The sequence below is a fragment of the Otolemur garnettii genome, unplaced genomic scaffold (assembly GCF_000181295.1).
Source record: "Otolemur garnettii isolate 467f Iridium unplaced genomic scaffold, OtoGar3 scaffold00004, whole genome shotgun sequence".
Classification (NCBI taxonomy): Eukaryota; Metazoa; Chordata; class Mammalia; order Primates; family Galagidae; genus Otolemur; species Otolemur garnettii.
In genome coordinates, this window is record NW_003852399.1 from 33,162,756 (window position 1) to 33,184,188 (window position 21,433).

The 21,433-nt window shown below is 32.8% G+C and overlaps 1 protein-coding gene across 2 annotated transcripts in view; it reads left to right on the top strand.

The window, feature by feature from the left end:
• TRIQK (triple QxxK/R motif containing) overlaps positions 1–21,433 on the top strand; it is a 76,907-nt gene that overhangs the window by 33,814 nt on the left and 21,660 nt on the right. For both annotated transcript variants that reach the window (XM_003782486.3, XM_023516976.1), the window contains exon 3: positions 16,615–16,696. In XM_003782486.3, coding sequence (XP_003782534.1) covers positions 16,636–16,696 — 61 coding nt within the window. In that variant the 5' untranslated portion in view covers positions 16,615–16,635. The remainder of the gene's footprint in view (positions 1–16,614; positions 16,697–21,433) is intronic.

A 21,433-nucleotide genomic window follows, 5' to 3' on the forward strand; every position in this document is an offset into this window, starting at 1 on the left:
AAAAATTATGTAGTTATTATTAGACCTACCCTAAATTGCAAGGATGCATTTCTTGAAATGAAAATAATTATCATTAGTGTGATAGATATGCTGATATATACTATATTTTTAAATTTGAACAGAATTTAGGAATTGTGTAAGAAGGGAAATTGCATGACTTTGTCAAGGTCATCTAGCATTTGATTAAGAAAATAAATGGTTAAACTAAGGTTTTATGCCTTAGTTTGTTTAATATGTTTTGTCTGGTATGTTTTCCTACTATTCCTTATTATCAAAGGAAAACTTTGACTGTCTTTTGGAAACTATTCATATACCATACTAGAACTTTATTTTTAAAGTTCCTGAAGTAGTTAGCCATGGAAAGATAGTGAAAGAAAGGCACACAGACAAATGTGTTATATTTTTACTCTTTTTGCATGGACTTACATGCTTTTTCTGTGCATATTTTTGTTAAATTTAGAAACCTAATTATTTGAAATAGATAACACATATTGAAATGATTAACAATTAGCATAAGTGATGCTTACTGTTAAAATAGATCAAGGAAGTTCAGTGACTGATGTGCTGTCTATATCTTTTACAGTAAGAAGTGTGACAATCATTGTGTTTAAACCTTAGATTGCTAATGAATCAATATACACACACATAATTTTATACTATATATTAAGTGTTGGCAATCTCATATATTCAATCTATATTTTTTTAATGTATGACTACTTATACACATTGAAAGCACACTTTTAGTTTCCTACTTAGAATCTTTATCCCACATCGTCAAAGAACCCTGATTTTACTCTGTTGTCTACTCCTCCTGCAGACAACTACCTAGTATACAATTAGGGGAAACAGGCCATCCCCATCCCCTCCTCATAGCTATCTTCATTAGTAGATGTAATTGGCCTAAGAGTCATCCTCTCATTTTCCTAGCCATAAAGTGGAGCATATGTCTGTAAAGTATAAAATAATGTGATTGGCCTCTATGTTGTATTTAATATTTGATATTGCTATAATCCTCAAGTTGGTCTCTATCACCACAGATTAGTTACTTGGTAGATTTAGTTCAAGTGGGATCTTATCCTTTGTTTTATAGACTATCCACAAGGTAAAAACATCTTTTTTTTTTTAAATATTATACAAAGAATTAACTATGAAAACTTTACCTTGATAACAATGTCTGACAGGTTTCCTAATGTCAGAGAAGAAAGCTACAGAATAAATGTGGAAAGGGCAAAATTAGAATGATGTTGGATTAGAAATCGGAAGTATCGAGTTCATACTAGTATATATATTCCCTAACTCTGCCCACTCAGAAGGCCTGTGGACAGTATCATTCCATTAGCATTGAGGATATTTTGTCCCCAGATCCTGCTTTTCCAATACCATTCCCCACTAAAAGGGATCTGGGCCCCCTAGAGAAGTGGCCGATACCAAGGCAGAAGCAAGGAAAGCACATGATGAATTGAGAATATGTATCAGAAAATGAGGAGATGTTCATAAAAGGATGGTGATATGTCAAGAGGACACAAACCATCTTGAAGGACCAGCCAAATCAAGGCAATTTGAACTTAAAAATAAACTAATGATATACGTGCATTCTAACTCATTGAATAAAACAATAATTTATGTGTACATTCTGCTACAAACACATAAATGAATAAATGTGAAGAAGAAAATACTTTTTCATATAGTGGAATACCAAGTAATAAATATAGAAGAAATGATAAAATTAGAAAATCATTACTTGGCAACTGTCAAAGTATAATTAATTCAACTAAGAAACAGCAATAGATGCTAAACTAGTCATTGCAAATTTGATGAAGAACACATTATTTGCATAGTTTCAAAACACCTCCACACCAAATACTTATTAATTAAAAATAAGAAAAGGCTAATTTCACAGGGGAGAAATTAGGCAGGTATCATCTTAATCAGTGATAAAAGTTAATACAATCAGATGAGGACATCATGCAACGAGAATAACAAAATGAAGTAGAAGATAGTAAAAAGCTAGAAAAAAGCAGAAATGAGAAAATCAGTGTGATCATCTAGAATGATGCTGGATGTTATGACTGAAGATGTCAGGGCTAGGGACATAGGTCCTTGTTTGAAGAAAGTGGTAGCCAAGGGAGAGGATAATACATGAAGTAGAACATGTATTATCTACACTAGGGGGAACACCAACCACCAGAGTTTCACAGGAAGGTAGAAGAGTACGTATGTGGAAGGTAAAGAAGAAATAGAGATGTAGGAGGAAAATCAGGAGAGTGCTGCCTTGAAAACCAAGGACTTAAAGTTTGAGGGTGGAGTACTGAGAGGTGCCACATATCCAAGTGATTTTGTAATTAAGGACAGTTTGTCTCACAACACAACCTACTCTTGTGGTATTCTCTCTTCAGTGGTTCTCAACCTTCCCGTTGTTAAAAAGGGGTCGCAACCCACAGGTTGAGAACCAGTGCATCTGCTTCAGGTATTGTCTAAAATAGTAACTTGTTTCCTGAAATATAAGTATTCTAAAATAAGAATTGTCATTCTTACCTTTTATTGCAAGACCTTATGAATGGTAAAACTGGTTGAGCTGAAGTATGTTGTAGATTGTTCTTGTGCACTTCACATTTGAGGAAAGGGTGTATTCCAGTTGTCCTGGATGGTCCTGGCTTATACTTGTCTTGATGTAATGGGGCCTTCTTTCACTTTCAATAGAGTCATGGTTTGAATGGTAAATTATGGTCACCCTATTATAGGTCAGTATTATGGTATATTCCTTTCACTATCAGAAACTGAGGAAGTGATTGATAAGTGTATCTCTTACCCAGTTCTTGGTATCTTTTTTTTCATTGAGACAGAGTCTCACTGTTGCCCTGGGTGTAGTGCCATGGCATCCTACCTCACAGTAACTTCAAACTCTTATGTTTAAGTGATCCTCTTGCCTCCAAAGTAGCTGGGACTACAAGTGCCCACCATAGTGTTGGGCTAATTTTTCTATTTTTAGTATAGCAGAGTCTTGTTCTTGCTCAGGCTGGTCTCAGACTCCTGAGCTCAAGCAGTCCACCCACCTCGGGCTCTCAGAGTGCTGGGTTTACAGGCATGAGCCAATGCGCCCAGCCTATGGTATCTTTTTTTCATTAACCAGGTGCTTTTTCCTGTGATCTTCAATCAGTGTGCCACAGAAGATCTTAAGTGTGCTGAGAAAATTTTTAAAGATCGTTTTTTATATACAATTTGAAATGTTTTCATCAAACTGGTTAACATAGCCTTCACAGCATTTCCTTAGTTATTGTGTTAAGACATTTATATTCTACACCTAGTAAATTTCACATGTACCCTTGTAAGATGCACTGTAGATGTGGTCCCACCAATTACTCTCCCTCCACCCATCCTCCCCCCTCCCTTCCCCTCCATCTCCCCTTTTCACTTCTTGGGCTATAGTTGGATTATAGCTTTCACATGAAAGTGTAGGTGTTTATAAATTGGTTTTGTAGTGGGGCTGAGTACATTGTATACCTTTCTTCCATTCTTGAGATACTTTGCTAAGAAGAATATGTTCCAGCTCCATCCATGTAAACATGTAAGAGGTAAAGTCTCCATCTTTCTTTAAGGCTGCATAATATTCCATGGTGTATATATACCACAATTTATTGATCCATTCATTGGTCGATGGGCACTTGGGCTTCTTCCTTGACTTAGCAATTAAATTGGGCTGCAATAAACATTCTGGTACATATATCTTTGTTATAATATGATGTTTGGTCTTCTGGATATATACCTAGTAGAGGAATTATAGGATTGAATGGCAGGTCTATTTTTAGATCTCTAAGTGTTCTGCAAACATCTTTCCAAAAGGAATGTATTAGTTTGTATTCCCACCAGCAATGTAGAAGTGTTCCCTTTTTTCTACTTCCACGCCAACATCTCTGGTTTGGGGATTTTGTGATGTGGAATAATCTTACTAGAGTTAGGTGATATCTCAAAGTAGTTTTGATTTGCATTTCTCTAATGATTAAGGATGATGAGCATTTTTTTATGTGCCTGTAGGCCGTGCACCTGTCTTCTTCAGAGAAGTTTCTCTTCAAGTCCCTTGCCCACCCTGAGATGGAATCACTTATTCTTTTCCTTCTAATACATTTGAGTTCTCTGTGTTTTCTGGTTATAAAACCTTTGTTGGAGACATAACCAGCGATAATCTTCTCCCATTCTGAGGGCTGTCTGCTTGCTTTACTTACCATGTTCTTGGCTGTGCAGAAGCTTTTTAGTTTGATCAGGTCCGAGTAGTGTATTTTTATGTTGCTTCAATTGCCTGGGGGATACTCCTTATAAAATATTCACCCAGGCCGATTTCTTCAAGAGTTTTCCCTGAACTTTATTCTAGTATTTTTATAATTTCATGTCTAAATTTAATTCTTTAATCCAGTGAGAGTCTGTCTTAGTTAATGGTGACAGGTGTGGATCCAGTTTCAGTCTTCTACAGGTCGCCAGCCAGTTCACCCAGCACTATTTGTTAAATAGGGAATCTTTTCCCCACTGAATGTTTTTAACTGGCTTGTCAAAGATCAAATAACAGTTAAGTAGCTGGGTTCATCTCTTGGTTCTCTATTCTGTTCCATACATCTACCTATCTGTTTTTGTGCTAGTACCATGCTGTTTTGATCACTATCAATGTATAGTGTAGTCTGAGGTCTGGTAGCGTGATTCCTCCCACTTTGTTTTTATTTCTGAGTAATGTTTTGGCTATTCGAGGTTTTTTCTGATTCCAAAGAAAATGAAGTATTATTTTTTCAAGATCTTTAAAGTATGACAGTGGTGCTTTAATAGGGATTGCATTGAAATTGTATATTGCTTTGGGTAGTATGGACATTTTACAAATTAAAAAACAAAGACCATATGATTCTCTCAATTGATGCAGAAAAAGCTTTTGATAATATCCAGCATCCTTTCATGATCAGAACACTTAAGAAAATTGGCATAGAAGGGACATTTCTTAAACTGATAGAGGCCATCTACAGCAAACCCACAGCCAATATTATATTGAATGGAGTTAACTTGAAATCATTTCCACTCAGATCATGAACCAGGCAAGGTTGACCATTGTCCCCACTACTTTTTAACATTGTAATGGAAGTCTTAGCCATCACAATTAGGCAAGAAAAGGCAATCAAGTGTATCCATATAGGGTCAAAGGAGATCGAACTTTCACTCTTCACAGATGATATGATTGTATATCTGGAAAACACCAGGGATTTGATCTACTACAAAACTTTTAGAAGTGATCAAGGAATACAGCAGCATCTCAGGTTACAAAATCAACTCTCATAAGTCAGTACCCTTTATATATACCAACAGTAGTCAACCTGAAAAAACAGTCAGCTATTCTGGAACTCTATTCCATTCACAGTAATGTCAAAAAAGATGAAATATTTGAACAAAGGATGTGAAAGATCTCTATAAAGAGAACTATGAAACTCTAAGAAAAGAAATAGTTGAAGGTGTTAACAAATGGAAAAACATACCATGCTTATGACTGGGAAGAATCAACATTGTTATAAATGTATTTATGGTCTATGTACAAATGATTGAATAAAAAAAATGTCCATACTAACAAAAGCAATATACAATTTTTTTATTAAATTATAGCTGTGTATGCAATATACAATTTTAATGCAATCCTTACTCTTTCATTTTTGATCAACATAATTTAAGTCTGCCACTGAAGATTAACTATAGGTTCAAGTGGGCCATGAGATAAAAAAGGTTGAAAAACACTGGCTATTCTCTTCTTGTATAATCCTGCTAAATCAGCCTTATAATAATCTAGGCCTCTATTTCCCAAGCCTTACATAAAACAGAGGCCTCATAGGATGATAATATACATAATTTGTGAAGTTGGACAAGTAATACTGACAAATGAAACATATACAAGTGCTCTCTCTTGGAGACAAAATGTAGAGACTTAAAGCTTTTGAGTAGGCATCCTAAAATTATCATATTTTGGGACTTTGGTTTATTTGTGTTTCAATGTAAAATACATGAAAAAGGAAAAATGAAAAGCTTAATTTTATTAGAGTAAACCAAACTTGCTTACAAATAACGATTTTGTTAGACTTAGAGTATATCGGAACATTTCATCTCTATCAAACACTGATATATATTTACAAATTCTCAGTCAAATGTATTTAACATGTGGGCTAACTATTAAAAAGATGTATTTTTTACTAGTAAATCTTTATTTCAGAGAAATTCATTGAAGATTCTGAATCCTAAGAATTCACTAATTTTCCTTAGAATCAAGAAAAGAGAGTTCATATAGGGGAATTATGATAGAATGAATATATGTCTGTTCACCCAGGAGAATTGCAGTGATAAGAGTAGATGTCATCTCAGTTCTTTGCAGCTAGAGCTTATTGTTTTCCTTTATCTTTTAGCCACCAGTTTTTGGTACCAGCTGAATGAAATAAAGTTTTTTATAATCAATATGTAATATAAACAGTCTTAGGTTTCATGTAATTCTCTTAAAATAACCTAGTTTACAGGAATTATAAGTATTGCAGCCTCAAGGTTTGTAACCTTTAGATGTATAACCCTATTTTTAATTACACTTTGTCCCATAAGGAAAGGCAGTCTGAAGGTGGGTTGGGTAACGCAGTACAAGTGGATATGAAACTGCCCTTTCTAATCCTCAGAGTCCCTAAAGCCACTTGTACACTTCCTGTTTCTCATTTCTTGTGTCTGATTAAGCTCTTAGTGTGCAGTGGTACAAGCTGCCTGCCTTGCTGGCTTTATGCCAGGACTGTAGATATTTGCTCCTTTTATATGTTTGCATATGTGTCTTTTTGTGTATCAAAATTTTGTAATAGTAAAAAGAAGGTCTTTAGTTTTTATTTGTTTGATGCAATATTCTTGTAGCCTTTAGGAACTTGTAGAAAGAACTGTTTACATAAAAATTATCTTTATATATAGGATAGTAGTGTGACTAATGACATTTTAAATTGTTACTATAAGTTATATAATAGACCAAGACTAGTTTCACTAACCTATCTCTTTTTGCAAATGTAATATAGAAATTGATAGAAGTATGTTTCCCATTTTGCTGAAATTAAAACTCAGTGAATTCATAACAATAATTTTCCTCTTTGGGAAAATGGTCACTTAGTCAATAGAAATTCTCTTCCTTAAGTGGCCTTTGAGATTTGAAGTGCCTGTCCCTTTTATATTGTGGAAGTTAAGAATTAAAAAAAAGACTTCCATGACACTCAGCTACTTCCCTGCAGCACCCCCCGCCCCCTCCACCAATGATGAGCATTGTTGATGGTACATGCAAGGCAGCTTTTTGTCTATTCTGGGCAGTATAAATTTAATGTGTTGTTTTCAAGTATGTCATGTGTCCAGATGCTACAACAATCTGTGCATTAAAAAGGCATTAAAATAAAAGTAAATAAAATATTTGTGGTTATTTTTTGGTGGGGGGTAGGGGTATTTGTGATACAATTATGTTTGGATTAATTAATTCTACTAAATTTTAGGAAAAACAAGTGTATTGTTTTCTTATAGCACTTTAAAACATTTTATAATCTAGATTTCTAACACTCCCCCACCCTCATCACCCACCTCATACTTAACTTCTTCCATATTACCCATTTTTGTTATTGATATTACCATCTGTCTAACTCAATATTTTGCCAAGTATGGTCCATGAACCACCTGAGTTTGAAAACTCTGGCAGGGAGTTTGTGCTTGTTAAAAATTTTGCTCCCCAACCTTACTGATTGACTGTTTATGAAGGGGAAGGTCTGGGACTTTGTCTTTTAATTAACTAGAAGTGAAAGGTGAAAAGCACCGTTATCTTTAGTTTTTCTCTGCCTCATGCCCCCTGTCCAAGCTGTTCCAAAATTCTAAAAAGTGAAACACAAAATATCACTTCTTTTCTACTTGCTGCATTTCTCCCTTAGTGAATTGTTTTTGGAACTTAGCTAGATTTTTTCCCCCAGTCTATTAATTATCTTCACATTTCCTAGTCTTTCTCTTAAAATATGTCTGACTTTGTTACTTAACTACATAGAACCCCTGGATAGCTTCCTGTTGAATTCAGAAAAAGCTTCAAGTTTCAGGTGATCATTAAAAGCTTTCACAGTTTAGGCACATGGCCCTAATCAGACCTTACTGTCCACTAGAGACTGAGGGACCTCCCAGTCCCTGCTCACACTTCCCATCTACTGTCAGTGTTTCTCAGATGCTACCATACAGAACACTTGCCTGTGAGGTGGCTAAAAAGACAAGCAGCGGTTCTCAAACTTTAATGGTCACAGCCATTACCTGGGAAATCTAAAAACAAAACGAAATCAAACTGGAGATTTGTGGCCTTGGCCTGTCTTCTGAGATTGTGATTTGGAAGGACTATAATGGGCCCCAGGAATCTGTATTTTAATGAGCATCTTGGATACCTCTAAGCAAGTTATGGATGGAAAACATTTTGACAAATATTAACCTAAAGTCTTGAGTTGCTCCCAGTGAGTAAGCGTGCTAACTATCCTCTCGAGATCTGAGGTTTCCTCTCAGGTGCTGAATTCTAGTCAGGTGATTTTTCTTGGAGGAACTGGGATTTCCCCATTTTACCCAGGCCACTGCTAACTTGGATAGGCCTAAGTACCCAATGCACTTTTAGTATAAAGTTCGTTCAAGATAGTAAACATTCCTACACACAGAATGTGGACTAATAGACATTGGATACTCAGAGGGAGGGCCAGTGGAAGGAGGGTGAGGGATGAGAAAGTCCATACTGGGTACAATGTACATTTATTGAGGTGGTGATTACACTAAAAGCCCAGACTTTACCACTATCTGATATATCCACATAACAAAACTGCACTCATACCCCTTAAATTCATACATTTTGTAAAAGACAGATACTACACATTCTTAGTAGCTTTACTCACTGTCCAAAATGACCCATTTGGTCATATGTCCTCCACTGATACATGTGCTCATATTATTCTGTGGTTGGTTTGTTTTTCATGGACCAATCTCTTGTTACTCCCTTCCCTCTCTATATTTTTCTTTATTTCTCCCTTGAACCCCATCCATCCTTAAGCATTCCATTGATGATTTATTTTATCTTTTGACATTAATTGAAACCTGATCAATGGAGACTATTCTTCCTTTAACTCTCCACATACCTATGGATCAAGAGGTTGGCTGTTATTTTTTAATTTGCTCATTGCATCTTCCAGATCATTTACATTTTCATGCATATGAAAACAAGTAAGGCAGACTGAATTAAAAGCCAGGGTCCATTATGGTTCATTCCATTTGGGTGTATTGCCCGGTACTCTGTTTTCCTATTTATCTATGAGCACACCGGTCCCTTTCTCAGTCTTCCTAACTTAAAGTCTTTCTTTGCACATGCATTTAAGCCTGCTATCATCCTAGCCTTTATTATTCACCTGTCTGATGTCTGCATTATCCTGGTTTCTCACTTCCTTAATATATAACTGCCAAAATGTTTTTCTACCACTTTAGTTATCCTGGACTGAAACATGCTCCATGTCTATAATAACATCACTCGCCTCACACTCCTTATTAATAGCCTTTGAAAACTTTTCCCCCTAGTGAAAACAACCTCTAATTTTTTTCTCCTAGCATTTGGTTATTTGGCTATTTTTTTGCTCCAAAATGTTATTATTTGATCATATCTACACCTTTAAGTCTAAAAATTGATCTGCTTTCTGCTTAATTCTAAAGTCCTTATGCTTTCACTTTCTTTTCTAGCTTTAGACACCATGGTACATCACATCATTCCCTTTTTTGGTACCCTAAACTTTTTTCTTATTGCCTTTTGTCTTGCCTATCTGAGACAACTTAAATTCTGTTTAATCTATGCCAGCGCTGAGTAGCTGAGCACTCAGAAAGAAATACAGTATTTGTAATCTTATAGCCCCATGTTACAAATATTCATGGTTCCCAAATGTATTTGGTCTTTTAGCATGGCCCAACCATTCCACTTTTTTTAGACAACACTTTCCATGCCACAGCATTAATTTCAGTCTGCACCCTGAAATCTTCAAGCCTTCAACCTTCCCTTTCACCACTGGGAGGGAATCTTGCTTCCTACTTTACAGTGAAAGTAGACCAACCAGATAGGGCTCTTTCTACTTTGGATTACCAAACAACAAGGCTTATGTGTATTTTTGCACATTCATTTTTCTTTCTTGTTAAAATGAAAAAGTTAGTCTGTTTTGATTATTCCTTTAAATGGACATTGGATTCTATCCCTTCCTTCCTTCATACTTGGAATTCCCAATAATTGTTACTTTTTTCCTGTATCTTCACACACTTTCTCTCTACTCCTTTCTTATAGTTATTATTTAGATTGACTCAAGTTTTTATCTTTATTCAGAAATGAGCCTTCAAGAGTAAAAACAAAGCATAAAAAATAACACTTTCAGCTTGGCGCCTGAGGCTCAGTGGCTAGGGCGCCAGCCACAGACACTGGATCTGGCAGGTTTGAACCCAGCCCAGGCCTGCCAGACAACGACAACTACAACCAAAAAATGGCCAGGCATTGTGGTGAGCACCTGTAGTCCCAGCTACTTGGGAGGCTGAGGCAAGAGAATTGCTTAGGCCCAGGAGATGGAGGTTGCTGTGAGTAGTGACGCCACTGCACTCTACCCAGGGCGCTCTACCCAAAAATAAATAAAACCCAACACACTTTCAATCTCAGTTCCTCTATATGTTATTCTCTGATCTTTCTCTTTTCTTGCATTTGCTTTATAATAGTTTGTGTATACATTCTATCTTTGCTTTCTAATCTCTTTTTTTATTCATTAGCCCACAGAGAGTATTTCAAGTATTTTCAAGGGGACAGAGATCACCGTTGTCAAATGATGCTACCAGAACAACTAAAAGTGATGAATGCACAGTTACGTCCAAAAGCCATTTCTTCTTTTACTCAGTGAAATATTTTTGAGATTCATCTCCATTGTTGCATATTCTCAATAGATATTTTTTTTTGCTGAGTAGTATAACTCTGAGGAATAAGCCAATTTATTAGTTCTTCTGTTGATCAGCATTGGGGCTGTTCCCAATTTCTGACAATGATGAATAAAGCTACTCTGACCATTCTTATACAAAGCATTTTTTATTTTGACCTATGTGTCTTTCTCTCTTGGATAAATATCTATGGGTAGTATTGCTGGTAGTTAACTTTGTAAGGAACTGCCAAACAATTTTTCAAAGTGGTTATGTGGTCTTACACTCCCACCAGCAGTTTTAGTTGCTGCATATTCTGTCCAATACTTGTGCATGAAATATTTTTATTTGAACTATTCAGGTGGGTATGGAAGGATAGCTCAGTTATGATTTTAATTTTGCATTGTGTTGGTAAATAATGGTATTGAAAACTTTCTCATGTGCTGTTTGTCATTTGTAAATATTCTTTGCCGAAGTGTCCATGTTTTTTTTCGATTGATACCTCTTTTTTAATTGATTCCTTATATTATTGAGTAGTACTTTTTACATTCTGGATGCAAATTATTTTGCCAAACTCATGTATTATGAATGCTTTCTGTCTATAATATATCTATTTATTTTTATACTAGTGTCTTTTGATGAGTAAAAATTAATTTTGATGTGGTCAGCTCTTCTTTATTTATTTTTTTTCTTTTATGGTCCATCCTATCTGTGTTCTCTCATAGAAATATTGGCCTTCCCCAAATTATGAATAACTTTGTAGCTTTACTAGCTTTCTTCTAGTAGCTTTATTGTTTTAGCTCTTTTGTTTATGTCTATGATTGTCTTCAGTTGACCTCTATCGTGTGAGATGATGTCAAGTATTTTTGATTGGTTTATTTTGTCTGTCATGAGGACATATAGTTGGTTTAGCACTATTTGTTGATACTGTGTTTGTTTTCCTTTTATAGTTTGGCTGAAAGGTGAGTTCCATGTACTAAGGTTTCTTTCCTAGAGCATGACTTCTTGGGTTTATGCAGAAAACTGTCTGGTCATTAATTTTCTTGTAATTTTTTATATTAATGATGGGAAATGATCAGGATTGTAGAAATCATCCCTTCACATATTTAAATTTCTAGATACTTCTTTTGTGTATGTGTGGTTTTTGGCTGGGGCTGGGTTTGAACCCACCAACTCTGGCATAGGGGGCTGGCACCCTACTCCTTCGAGCCACAGGCACTGCCCTCTAGATACTTCTTATATACCTATGATGGAAATCAATTTGGCAAAGTCGAGGTGAACTGGTCTCTGTGATCTCTGAAAATGTCAGAAAGATCAGTGTTTTGCTCTCCAGTTTTATACAATAAGAATTGTTCCTCATCACATTTACTTGTGTTAATATTGTTTATTATAATATTATGCATGTAAATATTAATAAATATAATTATTTAATAGAAGTAATTAATATTATTTACATAATATTAATTTTATATTAAATATAATAGTATATATTATCTCCTTCACACTGTGATAGTCTTTCAAACTACCTATTTTTTCTTTATTTCCTTAAGTGTGGAGAATTATTTCCAGAGATTTGAATTATGAATCATGCCTCTTAGGCAGGTTCTGGATAATCACTCAGTGGAAATGACCCATTGTATATATTATAATGTAGGTTCTATAAGTGGGGATATACTAAAAGGACATTGAAAACAAATTGTAGAACATGAGTAAATTCGTGAAAATGTGAATGAGCTTGTGAAAATCATGGAACTAAAAGCTGAATTTGATGGCGCATTGGCATATGCAATGGGAACAAATGATAAACTCAACCTTAATAATTCTTTATGCTAAGGATTTTGCTTTCTCTAGAAAAGCACCACCTGGGTGACTAAAGTATATTAGTATATTGCGTGAACAACTTTGAATTTTTAATACTCTAGGAATAGTGAATGTGGCCTAAGATGAGAAACAAATGTCTAGTTTCTGTTTATTATTATATCCCAGCAACTATAATAGCATAAGGTAGTATTACTGTGATTGTTTCTCAGTTGTAATCCAGACATACATAAATATCTTTTTTGCTTGATTATAATTTTATGCTTACTTAAGATTTTCCTCAGGGAGAGTTCCTTCTTTTAGCCTTAAAAACTGTACTAATTATATTTTTGGTGGTCATGGGTTGGATTTTTTAATAACCTGTGTTTTGATATGTATTAAATGTCACTATCTGGATTTAATGCTTTTTCTGGAAGCAGAGACATATGTGAAGTTTCTTATTTCTTTATGTGTTCATATTCAAGTTTCTTATTTCTTTATGTGTTTTTTCTGGATTTCATAAAAAGATATAAATGAACAATAAAATAACTTGGTCAGAATGTAGTAGACTATAAACTACCTTTGGTTTTTTTTAGAGGTCAAATATTATGCTTAAAAATGCAGGTGGCAAAATCACTGTGCAAAATTTAGGTTAAGAATGCACATTAAAAATGCTATCTTTAATCTTAAAAGCTCTAAATACTGTAAAGTTTTAATTAGATGGAAAATTAACTATGAATTATTTTAATATGCAATTTAGGTATTAAATAAAATTAGCATTTTTTCTTCCTTAAATATGTGTTATCAAGTTTCAAGAATGTTGAAAACTTCTCTGATGATTTAATCTGAAATCATTCCTACAGCAAAATTCATAAATAATAAATATTATCTTATTAATCCATATTTTAGTTTAGCTGGGTCTCGGAGCAAGTTAGTTCCTCGGGGAATGCAATGTTCTTTCTAAAAGAAGGTGATGAGACATAATCTCCAAGGAATTAAATTGTGAAAACAATCTTGGTATTGTACATGCTAATATAAATCTGTTATTCCCTTTCCGCATCTATCACAACACATTTTAAATTGTGGCTGATCTTGTATGCAAATAGCTGTCTTATTAGAAATTGCGACTGGATGTGCTAATGTCTCCCTGGATTTCTTAAGAGTTTGTATCTAACCATCAAAGCAATAGAAATGAATGATGATTACTGCAAGGCTTTGAAGAACAAAGAAAAGTCACAATGTTTTAAAGGTTCTAGATGTCTGAAGCATTGGCAATTGCACTGTACAGATGAATGGGTATCTCTTTTGATTATTTAAAATGGATTCAATGTGTTTTTTACGAAGGTAAAATATTTTCTATCTTTTTGTGTTAGTTGCAGCTAATAAAATGTAAGTAATCTGTGTAAGTGTGTGTTCTGTAGGCATTTTTTTTGTTTTATTATTTCGTAAAATGCTGTTTTGCTTAAAGAATAGAATATAATGATTTTAAACATAAGAATGAAGTTTAAATTTTTGAACTTTTTGATTAACTATTATTAAAACATTAAATGATAAGAACACAAATTTCAAACCATTTTCTCTTTAAAGTATTTCTGTGGTTGAAATTCTTTTAAGGTATTTTTATTTTCAGAGATTATTATACATATAAAATGTGTTTGTTCAAAAGTTAGGCTCCTTTAAAAATTTCATTTTTTAAGTATAATTTTATTATGTTAAACACATGTATAAATAAGTAAAACTCATTTTACTTTGGTGATAAGATATTCTTCATAGCTCCCATATATTTTTATTTGCTACAGATAGTGAATGAATAAAATATTGGCCTCTAAAGTGTTATCTCTGTTGGGATATCGATTGAATGACCAGGAAGGAACTGGGAGAGGCATAGCAACCATTTTGGGAAATAGCCTTAGTGATTTGCTTTTTACATTTTTAAGCATATTAGAGAAAGTTAAAGAACAAAACTAAATTAAACAGGGACTATCTTGTATTTTTATTCACTTTAGCTTCTCTCCTAATATGAAGTGATATTTTTTCTAGACCCACACAAGTGACGTTAAAATAGTTTGACTCTTTACGACTAATAAATGCAAACCACTATGCAAATGGAATTTCTACATGAATATGTTATAGCATTGATTTTTTATTATATTTGTCATGACAAAATTATTTTTAATGTTTTGAATTTTAGCGAGTAAGACTGTAGAATTAGGTGATGTCTTGGTTTTATTTCTAAAATTTTTCGAGATGTGCTATCCTAGACATAATAACCATGTGGTTTATTAGAGATGAAGACTTAATTTATTTGTCATTTTTTAAGTTAAAAAAATTCAGACACAGGCAAATATTACATGGTCACCCACAAGAGCTAAAAAAGTAGGTCCCCTGGAGGTAGAGTGGAATAGGGGTTACCAGAGCCTGAGAAGAGAAGTGTGGAAGAAGGAATGAAGAGAAGTTGGTTAAGGGATACAAAAGTACAGTTAGGTGGAAGGAATAAGCAATAGTATTTCGTAGCACCATAGAAAAATTATAGTTAATAATTTATTATGTATTTAAAAATAGCTGGAAATGATTTGTAAAGTTCCTAATATGAAGTACATAGAAAATATAGATGGTGGATATCCCAATTACTCTAATTTGGTCATTGCACATTCTATACAAGTACCAAAATATCACATGTATTCCTGAAATATTCACAATATTGTATAGATGTCCCAAAAGTCACCATGCACATGGAAATTGGGAATTAGTAGTTAAATGTATCTTCATTTATAAAATATTCATTACAAATTTTTATAGATGTTGGCCACCTGTTTGTAAAATCTATTAATGATTATTTTGGGAAAAAAAGATACATTTAGCTGCAATTTTCCATTTTCCTTATGTATGGTGACTATTGGGCTACCCACTACATCAATTTAAAAAATAGATTATGAAGAAGCAATATGGCGCCTGCTGTCTCATCTCAGGTCTATGGTGAGGGAAGTGACCCTGTGAAAGGGCTGGCATCTTGGTGCTTTGTAATTACTTAATAATTCATACGAAAAGATAGAATATTATAATTATTATTATTATTATAATTTTGAGACAGAGTCCCACTCTGTTGCCCTCGGTAAAGTGCCCTGGTGTCAAAGCTCACAGCAACCTCAGACTTAAGGCTTAAGCGATTCTCTTACCTCAGCCTCCCAAGTAACTGGAACTACAGGCACTTGCCACAACACCCGGCTATTTTGTTGTTGTTGTTGTTGCCATTGTTGTTTAGCTGGCCAGGCTGGGTTCGAACCCGCCAACCTCAGTGTATGTGCCTGGCGCCGTAACCACTGTGCTTCGGGCACTGAGCCAAGATAGAATATTAAAAGTGGTACTTGTTTACATTAAGTGGGGAAGAATTAGAACTAAATTCCATTGATACTGTTTCCATATGTTAGGCTTTTGAAAACAAAATACAAAAAGATGAGGTTCAAACTTCAGCTTTACATTTTGTGTAACATAGTAGGTAATTGGAAAGATGCATGCTGCCAGTAGCTCACCTACAGCCCCAACCTAGCTGAATAAATAGTACGAGATTTTCAAATTTACAGATAATATTCTCTAACAGGATGGTTTAATTGAGCATTGATGGTACTTGATAAAATGAATGTTACCAAGAACAAATGATTGGGAAATTTAATTACCAGCCAGTGTATCCTTGGTAATTTATTTGAAATAAGTTTGCATTCTTTATGGGTATCTAACAGGAATAAGTTGAAGTTATTTTTTACCTGTTATTTTAAAAATGAATATTATGGAATAATTCCTGAAGTTGTAGATAGTTTTTTTTTTTTTTTTTAAGGATTTCATAATTGTTTTCTCTCCTTTCAGCAAGGATTTTGGAGATCAAAGATGGGTAAAAAAGATGCTTCCACTATCAAACTTCCTGTTGAACAGTATAGAAAGCAAATTGGTAAGCAATAAATCCTCTGAAGTATACTCCTATGAATTAAGATAAAGAAAAAAGCAATTATGCATGATATTAGGAAAAAAAATTTTCTCTAATCCACGAGTAAAGAAAAATTTTATAAAGTTTTATGGGAGCAAAAGGTAAATGTAACCTTGTTACTAGTGAAGATATAAACTTCATGTGCTTATGATTTTTCAATGCTTTTATATTTTTATTAATATTAAAAAAACAAAAACTATTTTTATTCTTGAGGTTAGATACTTTTATACAGTATTTTTGGATATTATCATCTATTAATTTTGTTTTATCCATGTACAAACTTTTAATTCTATTGACTCTTAATGGAAATAATTTGATAACCTTACAATTCTCTTTTAATGTAACTATGCTAAATAAAATAAAACAAGTGTTCTTTCAAATGGAGAGATGAGCTCAGAAAATAGTAAGAGATCTCTCGGGGGGTCATAGGTGGTGGTTTGTGGGAGACCATGGATAAAGCTTTGGAGATGAAATTAAGACTTGGACCTTGAAGAAGTATAACCTTAGTAAAATGGTGGGTTAGAGGATGACCACTCATCAACACAGAAGATAATAGGAAGCTTACCTGTTTTTACTTTATGCTCTCTGTGCAGGGTTTTCTTTCCAAGGACATATGGAGTATATGTAAAACATTACCTATATATGTGCACTACCTCGCAAATGTAGTCCCCCAATTTATAAAATGTCAATATCCTACTACCACATTTTTTGAGAAAAATGTAGTATATTCATGGTTTAAAAAATTGTAAACAGTCGATGAACTGAAAATCATAGTTTTTTTATTATTAAAGTTATTAGTAAACTAATTTAATTTGCTAATAAACTTTCACAAAGAATAGTAGCATTGTATGTGTGTAATGTCCCCTTGCTACTAAATCTTATTTATATAAATTTTGTTTAGTCAGTTAGTAACTGTATTTGGCAAAACCAAAGCCATTTTTAGAATGATGATTTTAAAATTTCTTTTAATATTTATCTTCTACTAAAAGTTTTGCTTTTTCAACTGTGTACTAAATGACAGTGATTTATGTCACAAAAGTCTTTCTTTACAAATATTCTTTGCTAAGGTGAGAATCAAAATGGACTTATGTTGTGACTGAAAACACCTTGTAGATACAGAATTTTCACATTTAACTGACACTATTTTATTATTGTAACATGGTCTTGAAATGTATAGTAAACAAAGATAAAATACTTTTTCACCTTTAAGGCAGTGAAGTAAGGAAATTGCATATTCTGAAATATTACTGACTATAAAGGAAAATAAATTGGTTTGAGTCTCATCATTTCTACAGAAATACTTCTTAAATATAGTATGAGATTAGCTAATATTACATGTATTATGCTAGACATAAATTATTTCAAAATGGGAAGCAAAAAGAGTTAAAAACTTTTAACATAATTGAAATATTTTACACATAGACATTATTAAGCATATCAAACCAAATAATATTTATATGTGCTAGGTAAATCATATAAAGATGCAGTCAATTTTCTTGTAAACCTCTATTTCTTATATAATAGAAAGAAGGTAACAATTAGTAAGCATCTTGTGCCAGGCATGTATTATTTAGTCCTCGCAGTAGTCCTGGGGTATAGGAGCTATTAGTATTTCCATTGTTATAGTTAAGGAAACCTTAACAGAGATGGTTTAAAGAACTTTTTTAAGATTCTACAATTGGAAAGAGGTACAGCAGGACTGGATTCCAAAAAGTTGACCACAGACTGATTTCACTACAGTGCTTTCTTGTGACCCACAACTATATTAGGTATTCAAAGATGCACTGATAAAGTCTTAACGTCTAAGTTCATGGAGTTGGTAGCATAAGAGCACACGAGTATGTCAGCTACCCCTGCTTTATTCTAGGAATATGAAGGGTAAAAGAGGCTTCTTATATATCTTAATTCTATTTTTAATTCTCCTCAGATACTATTATAGTTTCTTCAGTCAAAATTCATTTATACTTATATGCATATTTACCATTTTCTCCCTTTTACATTGAAACTTTCTATGTGGAATTTCTTTTTCTTTTACATCATTGAATTTATTTTATCTTTATTACTGAAACATGCTTTCTCTTTCTATAGAGTTCTCATTTGGCAGGTTTTGTTATTTTCATTCTGTATTCTTTCAACATATAATGATTCCATTACATTTGGCTATTATTTTCACTGCTGGTAAATGTCTAAATGCTGCTTCTTGAAGGCAATTCAGTCTTTTCTTTCCTATCCCTTTTTAAGATTTTCTGTGTCTTTGAATTTCTGCAGTTTACTGTAGTGAATCTAGGAATAGATTTCACTTCGTTTATACTCCTTGGGATTTTCTGGTCTTCTTATTGTGGATTTCTTTCCTTAATATGTACTAAGAAAATTCTTAGCCACGGTTTCTTAAAATATTACCTTAGTTTCTTTTTTTCCTCTTCTTTAGGGTGAATACCACAAATTATATTGTTGTATAACAGGATATGTCCATTTTCAGTTTTGCTAGATGTTTCTAAATTGCTCTCTAAAGTGGTTGTACTATTTTACAGTCTACTATCAGTGAATAAAGGTTTCTGTTTCTCCATATCTTTTTATTATTCTTAGAATTCAATTCGTCTTTGCAGTCTCCTATTATTATTGTACTGCTTTCTATTTCTTCCATTCCGTGAATATTTTCTTTACATAATTAAGTACTCTGATGTTGAGTGCATACAGATATATTCATAATTATTAGACTTCCTGTTGAGCTTATTTATCATTATGCATTATGTAATGACCTTTTTCTCTAGTGACAATTTTGACTTAAAAATCTATGTTGTTAGATATGAGCCACATACGGAGCTTATGATTACTGCTTGCATGAAATATCTTTTTCCATCTCTTTACTAAATTTTAGCCTATGTGTGTCATTAAATATAAATTGAATTTCTTATAAACAGCATATACTTGTCTCTTTAAAATCCATTGGATCACTCTGTATCTTTTATTGGTGAGTTTAATCCATTCACATTGAAAGTAATTATTGATAGGTAGGATCCACTGTTATTTTGTTAATTGTTTTTTGTATGTCTTATAGTTCTTTTGTTCCTCTCTCTGTCTCTTCCTGCCTTTTTTTTTTTTTGCAATTTTATGATTTTCTGCAGTACTATATTTTGATCTTTATCTTTTTTGTATCTACTATTAGATTTTCTTTGTGGTTGGTTATACCATCGATCTTACATAAAATTAGTTTAAGCAGGTAACAACTTTACTAACAAATAAAATATCTGTACTTTTACTGCTTTTTATATTGATTTTTAACCTTGTCTTTAGTTCAGAGAATATTTTTTGTGTCATATTAGTTTGTGATATTAAGCTTTCTGCTATGGCTTAGTATATGGTCAATTTTGTTATTATTCTCTCTGTGCTTGAAAGAAATAGTTATTCTCTAATATTTGTATGCAGTACCACTAATGGTAGTTAGGGTTTTCAAATTTCTGTTGTCTTTTATATATGTCTTAGCTGTCATTTTCTTGAGAAGGTAGAATACAAATCTCTTGATTATTGAGTTTTTAATTCTTGTGATTCTGTTTTATCACTTTTTGCCTTATACATCTTGAGGCTATATTTTTATTGCTTTGATTTGTAAATTGATATATGTTTATGATAATACCCCCTTGTACTAAATAATGACCTTTATAAAGTTTTTGTGAAATTTTTATTTGCATTCTTTTGTTTATTTACTGATATTAGTAAAATATTAGTCTTTAGTATTCTTATTTTTTCCTATTCATTTATTTTATCTGTAATTCAACATTTTATTTTAATATAACTTAAGAATATTTGTTTTAATTTAAGCAGTTTAATCCTGTATCTGTTATCATTTACTGTGAATGAAAAATGATTTTTTTTAACAATTTCATTTGTATTTTTTTTGTTTGTTGTGACTTTTTCTTGCTAATTTCCATGCTAACTTTTCATCCTGAAAATTTTGGACTATCCTTTTGTTTTCATTCTTCTTATTATCACTAATGTTTTCCATTCATTCTCTTCTTTCCTTTCTCATTTTTTAGGAGAAAGGATTTCCTCACATTTTTGTGGCATATTTAAATTAGCTAAATGTAAAGTATGTTAATACCTTTATTTATATTAATCAATATAAAAGATTTTTAACTCTTATATGTGATTACTCTATTTTGTCTTTCATGTATAAATACATTTGTTGGAATTTAAGTATTCTTAAAGATGGAATTTTTTTTAGCATCTCTGATGATATTCATAGAAGGTATTTAATAAATATTTACTTAAGTAATCAATGAAGAAACTTTCTTAATTATCAGCAAATTAAAATTTAACATACCCTTTGTTTAATTTAATATGTTTATGTTAATCATAAGGCATATTCTATCATTTCTCTTGAAATAATAACAGTATCTTTAACTAACTTGAAAACTTACTGAAACATGTAGTTTAACTTTTAAGCTAGTGATTTGTCTTCCCTGATATTCTTTCTGTTATTTTCCTTTGACTTTACTTTTCTACTTCACCAAGGGTACCTTGTACATAGAAGTTTCCTTAATATTTGTTGATTCTTTGTTGCTAAGTGCAAATTAACATTTGATTTAATTTATAATGTCTTCTGATTAATTATATTTCCCCTCCATGTGTAACTTACAGCTTGGTTGGCATTTTAATGTAATTTTCTAGGAAATTAATTTGTATCTCATGAACAACAATAAG